The sequence below is a fragment of the Engraulis encrasicolus genome, chromosome 24 (assembly GCF_034702125.1).
Source record: "Engraulis encrasicolus isolate BLACKSEA-1 chromosome 24, IST_EnEncr_1.0, whole genome shotgun sequence".
Lineage (NCBI taxonomy): Eukaryota > Metazoa > Chordata > Actinopteri > Clupeiformes > Engraulidae > Engraulis > Engraulis encrasicolus.
Window position 1 is genome coordinate 48,488,711 of NC_085880.1, and position 13,576 is coordinate 48,502,286.

General features: G+C 42.4%; 1 protein-coding gene across 3 annotated transcripts; it reads right to left on the reverse strand.

Moving 5' to 3' along the window:
* Nucleotides 1-2,431: 2,431 nt before the first annotated feature.
* On the reverse strand, nucleotides 2,432-12,985 carry LOC134441163 (NACHT, LRR and PYD domains-containing protein 12-like). Of its 3 annotated transcripts, none has more exons than XM_063191352.1 (8): nucleotides 12,696-12,985; nucleotides 11,336-11,377; nucleotides 6,388-8,041; nucleotides 5,663-5,839; nucleotides 5,060-5,230; nucleotides 4,367-4,543; nucleotides 2,966-3,112; nucleotides 2,432-2,761 (listed from the first exon to the last, which is right to left on the reverse strand). In XM_063191352.1, the coding sequence occupies exons 1-8, from the start codon at nucleotides 12,805-12,807 to the stop codon at nucleotides 2,695-2,697; spliced, it is 2,547 nt and encodes an 848-aa protein (XP_063047422.1). In that variant the 5' UTR covers nucleotides 12,808-12,985; the 3' UTR covers nucleotides 2,432-2,694. The 3 variants fall into 3 exon arrangements, with proteins under 3 accessions (XP_063047422.1, XP_063047421.1, XP_063047423.1); XM_063191351.1 differs by having other exon boundaries at nucleotides 2,966-3,142; XM_063191353.1 differs by lacking the exon at nucleotides 11,336-11,377 and having other exon boundaries at nucleotides 2,966-3,142.
* Between the last annotated feature and the right edge of the window lie 591 nt (nucleotides 12,986-13,576).

A 13,576-nucleotide genomic window follows, 5' to 3' on the forward strand; every position in this document is an offset into this window, starting at 1 on the left:
TTCCATTAGATTAGCATAACTTTACCAAATATAATATTAGTTTAATAGCATTCTATGCCAATGTATGCTAATGTATGCAAATGTAATGACATAATCGCATTTAAAATCAAATAGCTACTTTTATCTTTACCAATAAACATTTCACCTCAATTTTATTTCTTCTTTTTATTTCTCACTTCTTGTCTTATGTAGATCATGCCCTGCACATGTGGTAATGATGTATCTTGTTGTTAATGGCTGACTGCTTGCAGCAATGTTATAAGAAACTGAAGCCGCTTTGCCATATCTACGACTTGATTTTGTCATGTAATTTTGTAGCCTAGCGCAGCCAGACCCGTACAGCAAAAAGCTGTACCAGGGTCTAGGAGAGCTGGGCAGCAGTGTGGGCGGGATAAACGGTTGCTTCAGCACTCAACGTCACGCAATTGGATGGCAAACAACCAATCCCCACACACTTCTGTGTAACGTCACAGCTGTCTCGTACACGTGACACGCCCCTTTGTAGTTGAAGCGGCAATTTCGAGCCGTCGTAGCAGTGAATTCGTGTGATGACCACAGCCACAAACAAGTTTCCTAATAAATCGTGTTTTCACTTATACAGTTCAAAAATGCATCGTTTTCAACCACATGGCCCTCCTTGATCAATCAGCGAAATGTCGAGCAATTTGGGGCTTGTTAAATGGTTATATTTATGATTGTTGTCAACATGGTATGTTCGGTGTTAGCTAGCTAGCTGTATACCCATAACTAATACATGGCTAGCCGCTAGGTCGGTAGACCAGGTGTCATTCCCATCTATTTAGTAAGCGACTTACAGACTTTCAAAGCTCCCAAATGTCTCGTTTTTAATGACATGGATCTTATTAGAATTTGGGGCAGGCATATAATACAAGGCTGGATACCTAGCTCTGCTATTGACGACAGGTTAGCTACTAGCGAGGGCCTCTTTGTAGAAGCGGCAACTTCCAGCCGTCGTAGCAGTGAATTTGTGTGATGACCACAGCCACAAACAAGTTTCCTAATAAATCGTGTTTTCACTTATACAGTTCAAAAATGCCTCGTTTTCAACCACATGACCCTCCTTGATCAATCAGCAAAATGTCGAGCAATTTGGGGCTTGTTAAATGGTTATATTTATGATTGTTGTTGTCAACATGGCATGTTCGGCGTTAGCTAGCCAGCTACCCATAACTTTCCCGGATTGTCGCTCCCAACGCAGGACGCTCCCCGGTCAGCTCGCTCCCACTAGCCAGACTATCGATCCCACCGCCATATAACGGAGCTAGTTATCTTTTTGATGTTAGTTTTTTTGTTTCTAACCCTAGTTTTTTTTTTTTTTCTAAGACTAACCCTAACCTAACCCTAACCTGGATACCTAGGTCTGTGTTGTTGACGACAGGTTAGCTAGCCACTAGCTTGGTAGACTCGGTGTCATTCCCATCTATTTAGTAAGCTACTCAAAGACTTCCAAAGCTCCCAAATGTCTCGTTTTTAATGGCATGTGTCTTGTTAGAAATTGGGGCAGCAATTTCATTCTACACCTACAGTAGTGGTCTGATAATAACGTGTGACTATCTGGTTCTGTAAAATGCTCAACTTAGCTTACCGAGCTAGTTTAAAACATCGAATGATCAAATGGTAATGTGTTGAGATCTATTTGTGCCCCATAAGTTCATGGTGTATTATTACATCAATCCATGTCAGCCACGAAATGTATTATCATCCAGGCTTTTTAAATTAAGTAAACACTTTCGTGCTGTACATAGCACGGACGGACACCATGCTTCATCTTAGAAAGTTTCCTGTTTAGGTAGCCCGGCCCCCCTCGCGATTTGATTGGCCCTGTCATCGGATAACTTTCAGCCTCGCAAAACGACCGGGGTCCGCTAGACTGCCCCCGGGAGCAAATTCAATTTGCGGTCGCTAGGGGCGTCTAGATTTCTAGGCTAGTAATTTTTCATATTTTTTGACATTTTCATTAGCATCAGAACCCCTTGTGAACATTTGAAGTGATACGGGGCACATAATAACTAAAATGAATGTGCATTACCCAAGTTAGATACATTATACATTATATACATAGATACATTATAATACATTAACCCTATCCAGACTGGGGGGGGGGGCTAAAAGTGCCCGCACCAACTTTGATGTCGTATAATTCCTTAACGACTTAAGCTATGACTACGAAACTTGGTGACTTTCCCAAAAATTTTGTTGGCTACAGTTTAGTACCAAAAGATTATGTTTATCATTTTTGACGTTGCCATGGCAACGGTTTTCTGACAGGTATGTCTGACCAAAAATCACTGATCTAAGTCTCATTATTGTTCCTTTTTCATATTTTTTTGTTATTTCCATTAGCATCAGACAACTTTGTGAGCGTTAAAGTGGTCTGAAGCATATAATCATTAAAATTTAAGTGCGTTACCAAAATTTTATGGGAAATACCTTATGGCGAGATTTTGGGCATTATAATCAGATGATGTCATAATGATGTCATAATACCAGATAATGACACAAAAATGATGTCATTCATAGATGAAAAAGCCCAGGTCCCTGGAATGCCAAAAATGCCTGATTTGGATAGTGTTAATGCGTGCGTGCGTGCGTGTGTTAGCGAGAATCTGGATATTGCAGCATCTGCAGCATAGCAGCTCTGCATCCAGGCAGTCCAGACTGACAGATGACAAATCACCAGCTGTCACCAGTTGCATGAGGCATCTGAGTCATCCAATCACCAACGTCGCCCCAATCAACCCTGTGGAGGACATTTAGATGATGGAATGAAGAGTTTTGTTGCAAAATGGAGTATATCCATTTGGAACATTTTGGGAAATTGACATTGGCCGTTACATGGCAAAATGCATTTTATATTGGTATAAAATGGTTTGTGCACACACACGCACGCACACGCACACGCACACGCACGCGCACGCACACACACTTACACACACACACTTACTCTATTGTAGTCAGTTTATATGCAGAGTCTTTCTGTAGAGCAGAGAGCGGCTTCACATCAGACTGATCAAGTCCATTGCCTCCCAGGTCCAGCTCTGTCAGAGGGCTGGATGGGTTTGAACTGAGGGCTGCAGCTAGATATGAACAACTGCTCCATGTGAGATTACAACGCCGCATCCTGAGAGACACACATGTGAGTAAAGCAATACGTTGAACATGTCACACAGTAGCCAAGCTCAGGTTGGGTTCTTTTAGAAAAACAAAAATTGGTTCCACCACAGCACTGTTGTTGAGGACGTGCTGCTTGCTGCAATGTTTTGAGAAACTGAAGTGAAAATGGGAAAAATGTACCATTTGGTGTTTTTTTTTCTGTAGTTCTGTGGCCATATAAATCAATGCAATTTGTTGAAAGTGGGTGGAATTTTGCGCATTTTGGTGGTTTTTGAGAACTTTTTGGATTTGGATTTGGATTTGATCAGACACATCTGGTAACACTGATCTAGACATACACTGCAGTCACTAGGTCAGGCTGCTGACAACCTTGAACATCATGCAGCGATAATGTGTTTGGATTAGCTCTCATAAATGCACGGTGGGGGTTTATCCTCCTTACAGAGAGAGGAAGAAAGACAAGATCAGAGAACAGAGAGAGGAGAGGAGAGGGAGAAGGATGGAGAGATAAAGACTCGCAGGGTGAAAATGTCTCCACAGGCCATATCTATGACATCATTTTTGTGACAAATTTTTTCATAACTTTTGTTATTTCCATCGGCATCAGAAAACCTTGAGAATATTTAAGTTGATATAAGTTAAGGTGATATTTTGGGCAATGGCAATACACAATGCATTTTTATTCATGACAACATAATTGATTTTCAGAGGGATCAGCACTTTTATAACTGGGATCAGGGCTTGACACTGGGACCTGCCAACCGGCCAAATGCTGGTAAAACTTGGCTTTGGCTAGTAGTACTTTTAGTGTCACTAGCCAATTTGGTTGGCAGCTTATTCCTAGGTATGACATGCGCATCATAGTAGCCTAAATTCTGTTGTTTGCCCCTTGTGTATGAATTGTTTTTATTTCAGTTCAAGAAAAAGCTCAGGAACTCAGTTTCTATTTGCTTGATATTCTTCCAAGTAGAAAGCTATACAATCATCCTGCTTTAGCACCTCATCTTTTGAGGTTCGACGTACACTATCATTACAAAGACAAAACAAAAAAAAACAATATAAAATCTGTGGCTAGTTGAATACCGGAATGGCTAGTGACTCGGTAAAACCACTAGGCACAGTGGCTGGTGGGTGAAAAAGTTAATGTCAAGCCCTGACTGGGATATGTTTTTGCAAAACTTTCATGATTCAGTAGTGTAATGGTGCTGACACTCTTTGTCTCTTTGCATACCTCAGTGTCTGTAGTTTACAGTTTGCATTCCTGAGTAGATCAGATATCTGCTTCACTCCTGAGTCTCCTAGTTCATTAGAACTCAGATCCAGCTCTACAAGGTGTGAGGAGGGGTTTGATGTCAGAGCTGAAGTCAGTGCGGCAGAGCCCTCTGCTGTCATACTGCAGCACCGAAGCCTGGTGGTGTGGGGTAGAGATGGAGGTATAGTAAGCCTGGTGGTGTGGGGTAGAGATGGAGGTATAGTAAGCCTGGTGGTGTGGGGTAGAGATGGAGGTATAGTAAGCCTGGTGGTGTGGGGTAGAGATGGAGGTATAGTAAGCCGTAGAAAAAGAAAAGTGAGAGAATTCAAACACACACATACACACACAAACAAACACACACACACACACACACACACACACACACACACACACACACACACACACACACACACACACACACACACACACACACACACACACACACACACACACACACTCACACTCATTTGTAAAGGGGCAAGGCCATATTCCGGACAAGGCCATATCCCAGACACTGTAACATCTGTCTTTCGTCAGTGTCTGTATTTTTCTGTCTGGATTCCTGAGTAGATCACAGGTATGCTTCACCCCTCAGTCTCCTAGCTTATTGCTCATGCAGATTCAGGTGTATCAGGTATCAGTGGTGTTAACACTCATTATCTCTTTGCTTACTTCAGTGTCTGTAGTTGACAATTCCTGAGTAGATCAGAGATGTGTTTCACCCCAGAGTCTCCTAGGTCATAATTACTACTCAGATCCAGCTGAATCAGGTGTGAGGGGTTTGATGTCAGAGCTGACGCCAGAGCAACGCAGCCCTCTGCTGTTATACTGCAGCACCCAAACCTGGAGAGATGAATACATGGTAAGTAATAGAAACGGACAAGTGAGGGAATGCAAACACACACATACACGTATACATATGCATACGCACACACACACACGCACGCACGAGCACACACACACACACACACACACACACACACACACACACACACACACGCACGCACGCACGCACGCACGAGCACACACGCACACAATCATCATTTCAGAAAATCAGCTATAGTGGGTTTGTGTGTGTGTGTGTGTGTGTGTGTGTGTGTGTGTGTGTGTGTGTGTGTGTGTGTGTGTGTGTGTGTGTGTGTGTGTGTGTGTGTGTGTGTGTGTGTTTGTGTGTGCATCAATGTACTCAGACCACTTGATATCTCTGCAGTTGGAATTAATTTTGTTTCCATGATGACTATAACTGTATTAAAAGATATTTGTCTCTTTGTTTACCTCAGTGTCTGTAGTTTACAGTTTGGATTTCTGAGTAGATCAGAGATATGCTTCACCCCTGAGTCTCCCAGTTCAATTGAAGCCAAATTAAGCCGCACCAGGTGTGAAGAGGGGTTTGTTGTCAGAGTTGAAGCCAGAGTAGCACAGCCCTCTACTGTTATACTGCAGCGTACAAGTCTGGGGAGGGGTGAGTAGAGATAGGCATATGATATTAATAGAAACAGAAAGGCGTAAAATATACACACACACACATTCTGCTGTGCTCTACAAACACACACACACACACACACACACACACACACACACACACACACACACACACACACACACACACACACACACACACACACACACACACACACACACACACTTTATGTACTTCATTTGATTCCACATTACAAGTTCATATCAATAGGAACCAACTGTGATGATTAATCCAACAATTGTTTGACCAACATCTTGCTATGGGAGCATCATTAAGGGTACAGGACACATATTATCTTCCAGATGTCTTTTGCTTAGTCCACTGATGGTCCCTAACCCTAACCCTAAGCAAATGGCCTAGACTGCCAAAATACAAAAACAATATTACACATTTAGCCACAGCTTTCAATGGCAGATATTACACACACACACACACGCACGCACGCGCGCACACGCGCACACACACACACACACACGCACGCACGCACGCACGCACACACACACATTATTATTACACTCACTCGAGTGCCTCACACATGCTCAGTGCAGGCTGCAGCCTCATCAGCATCTCCTCAGTCAAGGGACACATGAAGAACTCCAGTCTTTTGATGGTGGGGCAGCACAGCAGGCAGTAGCGCAGCACCCAGCAGTCCATCCTTGTCAGGTAAGCGGTGCTAAAGAACAGTGAACCCCAGTCATCCATAGCTTTCTTAACAAACTCTTCTTCATGGAGCTCGTTGAGACAGTGAAGAATGAATAGTGCCCGGGTTGTATCACTCTCATTTTTCACATGTTGAATTTCTTTCATAATCCACTTCTCCAGGTGACCTCTGATTGAGGAGGTGTAAGGTGTCAACTGAAGGTCATCCAGGTTTTTAATCAGCTTCGTATTTGCAAGACCAAATAGAAACTGGATGACAGGCCGGCACTGTGTTTGCCAATTGTTGTGTGTGTCGGAGTCAAGCAGTCTTTTGAGCATCTCCTCGTCCTGGTGTAAGGTGTAGTGGAGTGCAGTGAAGAACTCCTGGAAGCTCAGATGCATGAAACTGAACATCTCCTCCTGTTGTACAGTCTTATTTACAAGGTGCTTACACAGAAGGGCCCCCTTATCTGGATCTGAGGCCACATTCAACACATCCTTCTGTGAAAACAGGACTCGATTCTCTTGCATTCCCTTTTCTGCCAGCTGACCCAGACTGCTTAGCAGTGAGGGCAGAGGTAAACTCAAATCCAGACTTTGATGTTTGAGCAGAGTGGATACAATGCGTGCAAAGATGGATGTGGCTGTTTCTAGCTTTGTACTGATGTGCACACCTTTCTGTACTTGCTCCCTAAAGACTATGCAGGTGACCCAACAGATGACAGGAATAAAGCAGGCGGTATACAAGCTCTGGGTAGTTTTTACAAGCTCAAACATTGTGTCTCCAACATGCATGTCACAAAAAAACCTGTGGAAGTAGTCCTTCACCGCCTCTTCATTGAAGCCTAAAATGTCCACGAAACGTTGTGAATCAGTGACCAGACAGCTGAGCTCGTCTTTAGCATTGGACCTTGTGGAGAGCAACAGGTGGCAGTTGGGCAAGATGTGGCCTTTGAGCAGAGCCTTCAGGGTGGCCTGGACAGGAGCTGTCTTCAAAGGGTCTTTAGGTGGTGGACTCTTATCATCCTCAAGCCAGAAATTGAACTCATCAAAACCATCAACCAGAAAGAGCACTTTCATCTCTGGGTCCCTTAACATATCAGCAATGTCACTGCTGAAGATGGAGCTATAGTTGAGCAGATCCACAAGACTGCATTCCTCTGACATTTCATTGATCTCTTTGCATTTGAGGTGAAGCACCAGGTCAAATGACTCATTGAATAAGACCCCAGAGGCCCAGTCCAACATGATCTTCTGAGCAGTGAAAGATTTGCCATATCCAGAGTTGCCCTGAAGAATGACCGCTTTTGGAACACAGCCACTGCCATCTGGTCTGAACAACTGTTCCACAGTAATTTGTCTTTCTTTCAAACTCTTTTCTCTTTCTCCAGGCTCCCTGTGACACTCGACCATTGACAGCTCCAAGTAACGCTCAGACAGAAAGACACTCTCTTCTGATCTGGAGTTATACTCCATCACCATTTCATAGGAGGACTTGACTGATTCCTTATATTTTGCAATAGATGAGGTTGTATCTGTAAAAAAGACAATTTAACATCAATGGAAATTAATTTTGCTATTTAATCGGGATGATATCTAGAAACAACAAGACCAGGGGCCTTATTTATAACGGGTGCGTATGCACAAAAGACTGCGCACGCCAAGTTCATCGCAAGGTTTGGTATTCATAGAAAAAGAAGTTGGCTGTAAACATACGCAGCTCCACGTTAAGATTGACCCATCCGTACGCCCTAAACAAAACACCAAACGCGGAAAGCGCAACCTCGGGAGGTAGCTGGAAGAACGACCCGAAATTGGTAGGAGGAAAGATCGGAGTTCACGTGACATGATAGCCACTTTAACATTAATCCAGTTCGCAACAACAAACGTGGTTGTTTATTGTTTGTTTGGTAATGGTGGAAAATAATTAGTAGGCCTGGCCTGTCCATAGTCACAAGCATGTTTTGTAAGGAAGTAACCAATGCTTCAAATGTTATATTTAGGGTGCATTACATTTGGAAATACCCTAATTTTTGTTAATCACTCACGGACCTTTTCAGTAGCCTATCTGTAGGCTATAATCATTTGTGCGTTCCGACTCTGCAAGGAATTACGCCAACATTTAAGCCAGTTGCAGAATCATCTGCTCGAGTCCCAAGTGCAGCTGTACTAATAGAAAGATAATGGTTGATTTTCTCAGCCATTCGGCATACAGGCAAGCATACAGCCAAGTGCCATACTGATGGACAGCTTCGTTTCTCTTGTTGCATGCCATTTCTTTTTCATGCGGTTCGTCAGCAAATAAGCAGAGGTGTGCATTTCTAAGACAGCTGGCCTTATAGACTGATAATGCACGTTTAGGCCTATACTACACATTAAATAAATACAGACTAGAAAAGGCCCATAGATGTCATGCTGTCTGTGGATGTGTCGATCGACAGTTGGGGCGTCGCTTTGAACTGAAAGCAGACAGCTGCGCGCAGTGACCAACGGTAAGCCCAGTGCATATGAGGTGCGATGAGAAGGTGAATAGATTTTCTACCGGTGAATTTCACATGGGGACATGCCATGTGAGATGTTACCTCTGGTTTAGCGTGACCTTTGCGAACATAACCATCCACATGTTGCAATTCGAGGGACTTTGTTTTTTGCACGACTTCCCAAACTTAACTGCTCCACATTGCCCAACGTTCTCTAGGCCTATCTAATGAAACCGTTTGCTCCACATGTGGTAAATAGCCTATCTCGTCTGATTTCCGCACACCGTCCACAGATATAAATATTCATTTTGGGCGTTTCACTGAATATTCATGGATAATTATGAGTGTGTCCACAGGTGCGCACATGTGCCGCAACTTCAGAGTCAGTTGGGATTTATAAAGGGAAATCGACGTGGAACGTGCGTGCGCCATGCTTTATAAATCTGAATATTTTCTTGCGCACGCACATTAGTCAACCAGCCACCAGCAGCTAAGATGCTTTTGATGGCATTTTTTGTTAAAAGTTGGCAACCATGCCAAAAATTATCAGCATGGACTAAGGTTTCAGAATCACCTGGGGTGCATCCCAATATGTGACCTTGCCTCCTCCACTTGTGCTTGTCTCCTCGTCCCGCCTCCTGGCCCCTCCTCCGTGGAGAAAACGATAAAGTTTCCCAGCTGTCAGCCTCGCCACAACAACTTTTGAGGGACTGTTTTTCATCAACCATCCCAATTGCAAATGAGAAAAAGACTTTACAATTGAGCTTTTGCAAGATATTGAAATATAATGCTGTTGTCAGTGATGTCATCATGACGAGAAGCAAGTGGAGGAGGCAAGTGGAGGAGGCAAGGTCGCATATTAAAACGTACTCCTGGTTGCCAACATGGCACTTGACCTTTAAGGTCAAATCTGAAGGTCAAAAGGTCAAACACGGTCAAATAATGGTGTTATTTAGTTAAAAATTGTTACAAAGTTGTTAAAAGTGGGAAACCATGCCAGAAGTTATCAGCATGGATTAATGATTAAGAATCAACTTCTTGCCAACACTGAACTTGACCTTGAGGGTCAAATTTGAAGGCCAAAGGGTCAAAAAGAGGGTATTTCATTGCTAGTCTTTGTTGGGAACTGTATATTCATGGAATTCTTTTTCAAAAGTTGGCAACCATGCCAGAAGTTATCAGCATGGGCTAAGGTTTCAGAATCCCCTTTGTTGCCAACTTGGAACTTGACCTTTAGGGTCAAATATGAAGGTCAAAAGGTCAACAACGGTCAAATAACAGTTTTATTTAGTTAAAAATTGTTAAAAAAGATGTTGAAAGTGGGCAACCATGCCAGAAGTCATCAGCATGGACTAAGGATTCAGAATCAACTTGTTGTCAACACGGAACTTGACCTTTAGGGTCAAATTTGAAGGTCAAAAGGTCAAAACCTATGTATTTTAAGGTTAGACTTTTTGGAGGACTGTGTTCATGGAAATCTTTTTCAAAAGTTGGTAACTATGCTAGAAGTTATCAGCATGGACAAAGGTTTCAGAATCACCTGGTTGCCAACATGGAACTTGACCTTTAAGGTCAAATCTGAAGGTCAAAAACAATGTATTTTCTGGTTTGCCTTTTTTGGTGATCTTTATATTCATGGAATTCTTATTTTCAAAAGTTGGCAACCATGCTAGAAGTTATCAGCATGGACTTAAGTTTCAGAATTGCCTGGTTACCATATAGAACTTGACCTCTAAGGTCAAATTTGAAGGTCAAAAGGTCAACCGAGGTCAATTAAATTTTTTGGGTGATGTGCGTTCATAATATACAAGTTGTTTGCATGGTACTGTATATTGAATAATTAGTAGGCCTATAATTTGATATGATTTGATTTGACTTATCATGGTGGGGCTCTGGTCTGTCATCCTTAGAGATTCATCATAGCTCATTAGCATAAAATTAACTTAAACTTGTATTTTCACTCTGGTCATCTAAATTACTTTATTCATCTTTGTGAAGCACATTGTGAAGCTGCTGGCAACCAGGTGATTCTGAAACCTTAGCCCATGCTGATAACTTTTGGCATGGTTGCCAACTTTTAACAGAAAATGCCATCAAACATTTATTTTAGGGTCTTGGCAGGCTGACTACATCCTGAGATTCGTGCGTGCGCCATCTTTTGGAGCATTTTTTCGCAAAGTTTTATAAATGAGGCCCCATGAATGTACAACTGCCCCGATATGACCCATGACCCCAATACAACCTCTCTTTTCTTCTCTGTCTTTTCATTTTTGCCGGGTGGTTAGGAAACGATGGAACTTCTTGGTGATTTGTTTCGAGAAAGGCATTTCAAGACTGAGTGGGACTTACCATGCCCATATGTTGGCTGTGCCAAAGTTGAGGTCCCAGTACCTTGAGGGAGGATAGAGGAAGGTAGTGAGACGTATACTCTACTTACACCCGTGAGTAGTATTTGATCCATTGATTATTCTGTTGGTTTGACCACTAACAATTTTAATAATGATGTTTATTATCATGATTGCACATGGCTGAGACTGCACTCTCGGGATTACAATATACATTTTTGTGTCAAACCTAGCTGAGTGCAATAAACATATGCATATACCGCCATTGCAAAAAGTTTTGTCGCCTATCCATCTGTTTGGAACAATAGCTAATAACCTGACTTTCAATTAACCCTCTGGAGTCTAGGGCAGTTTGGAACACCCCCCCCCAATTAAGTTTTTTATGTTAAAAAAAAAAATCATGCACCATAGGAAGATTGACCTTTTTTTTAACGTACAACTTAAACGGCTGTGGGAAAACAAAGACAATGCCCTGCCAGAAATCATGGCAAGTGACAGGGGGTGGGGACCATCAGAGGTGTTGCAATGCCCACCCATCTCAATAGTATTCAGGTAATAAAAGACCCCAGCTTGACATACATATTATGCTCGGTAGGCGACAAAACTTGTCTTTTGAAAATCTGCCCTTTCTGTTTTCATCAAATCAATTTTCCTTTGGTGCATGAAATTTATTTTTGTACATAGAAATTCATTTGGGAGGGTTGTAACTTTCATAGGAGCGACTTCTGAAGCCAAGTGATTAATTGAAAGTCAAGTTAATAGCTGTTGTTCGAAATAGATGTATAGGCGACAAAACTTTTTGCAATGGCTGTATGCAAACAGATGTCAGGTGAAATCCATACTGACATTGAGAATGAGTATGTAACGTAGTCTCAAAGTGTGTAAGACTTCGGGAGTCTTAATACAGTGGAATGACAGACTAACAGAGAGCTGCATTGGTCAAGAGACACTTAATTCCTCTTCTAATGACTCATATTGATATTGTCTGAATTGTTAAGGTGATTACATAATTAAAGAAAATGGCCTACTTCTATTTTTATGAATCTAGGTGGTGTTTGAGCAGAAGCACAGGGTAAATTCTCATATTCTACTGTGCTGATTTACCCACACAACATTCTCAATATAAGTGTTGTTAAATGGCAATAGAGAAAATCACTCAATGTCAGGCAATGATGAAAAGTCTGGGACTGTATATATCAAGGAGCTGAGGAACAGCTTTTGCCATTTGATCTTCGTTCATCTCAATGTGTGCTCAATTATGCTGTTGTTGATGGTAATAAAGAAACTAGTTAATATAAGTTCAAATCAAAATGTCTTCAACATCAGTACTCCATCTGGCCATGAAATCAATCAGATATCCTCACCATGGTCATGGATGTTCGTGGTGGTGTTGATGCTCCCATGCATGGTGTTATGTGACAAAGCTGGAGCGTTGACGTTGCTTCCACCCTCACGTGAGATGTTCAAACGCTGCATGTCTGAACCTGTGACGGTGACTTCTGCAATGATACAGACTACTATTATGCCTGCTCCATATGCTGGCCAAAGTGTTACAGAAACCGCCGATCCAAAACCACCAGACTCACAAACAGTTTCTTTCACCAGGCCATGAGGATTCTGAACCTCCTTTTTCTCCCATCATTGAATTACAGCATGTTCTTCTACCACATCACACATCACACACACACACACACACACACACACACACACACACACACACACACACACACACACACACACACACACACACACACACCACTCAAGAAGAAATGCATAGCAGTTTACAATCACAAATGCACCCCCGTGCCAAGCAGGGAACACAGTTTGCAATCATATGCACTTGAGGCAACATGCAAACACACACACACACACACACACACACACACACACACACACACACACACACACACACACACACACACACACACACACAGAAACAGAAACAGTCATCACTGCAGCTTCATCCCCAATTTCCTAGCAAGGAACACACACACTTACCATGACCGAGGTAACATGCCTTCCTTGCAGGACAGTTTACAGTCAAACAAACTCACAACGACGTTGATATTTAACACAGTTTTTGGCACGTGCACTCCAATACGGCAGAGGAGGCACGGCCTCACCAGCTCCAGATGAGAATGATGAGATGCAGTTAATGTGAATAATAGTAACAATAACAGCTATTGTTTTCAAACATCTGCACCATAACTACCATTTGAGCAGTATTTAAACAGTTTCACTCATT

Coding starts and splice junctions, on each gene's coding strand:
- LOC134441163 (XM_063191351.1), bottom strand. CDS start 12,807: ATGCAGCGTTTGAACATCTCACGTGAGGGTGGAAGCAACGTCAACGCT. Junction 8,042..11,335: donor ACAGCCAACATATGGGCATG/GTAAGTCCCACT, acceptor TCTTTTTTACAG/ATACAACCTCATCTATTGCA. Junction 3,143..4,366: donor TGTAAACTACAGACACTGAG/GTATGCAAAGAG, acceptor TGTGTCTCTCAG/GATGCGGCGTTGTAATCTCA.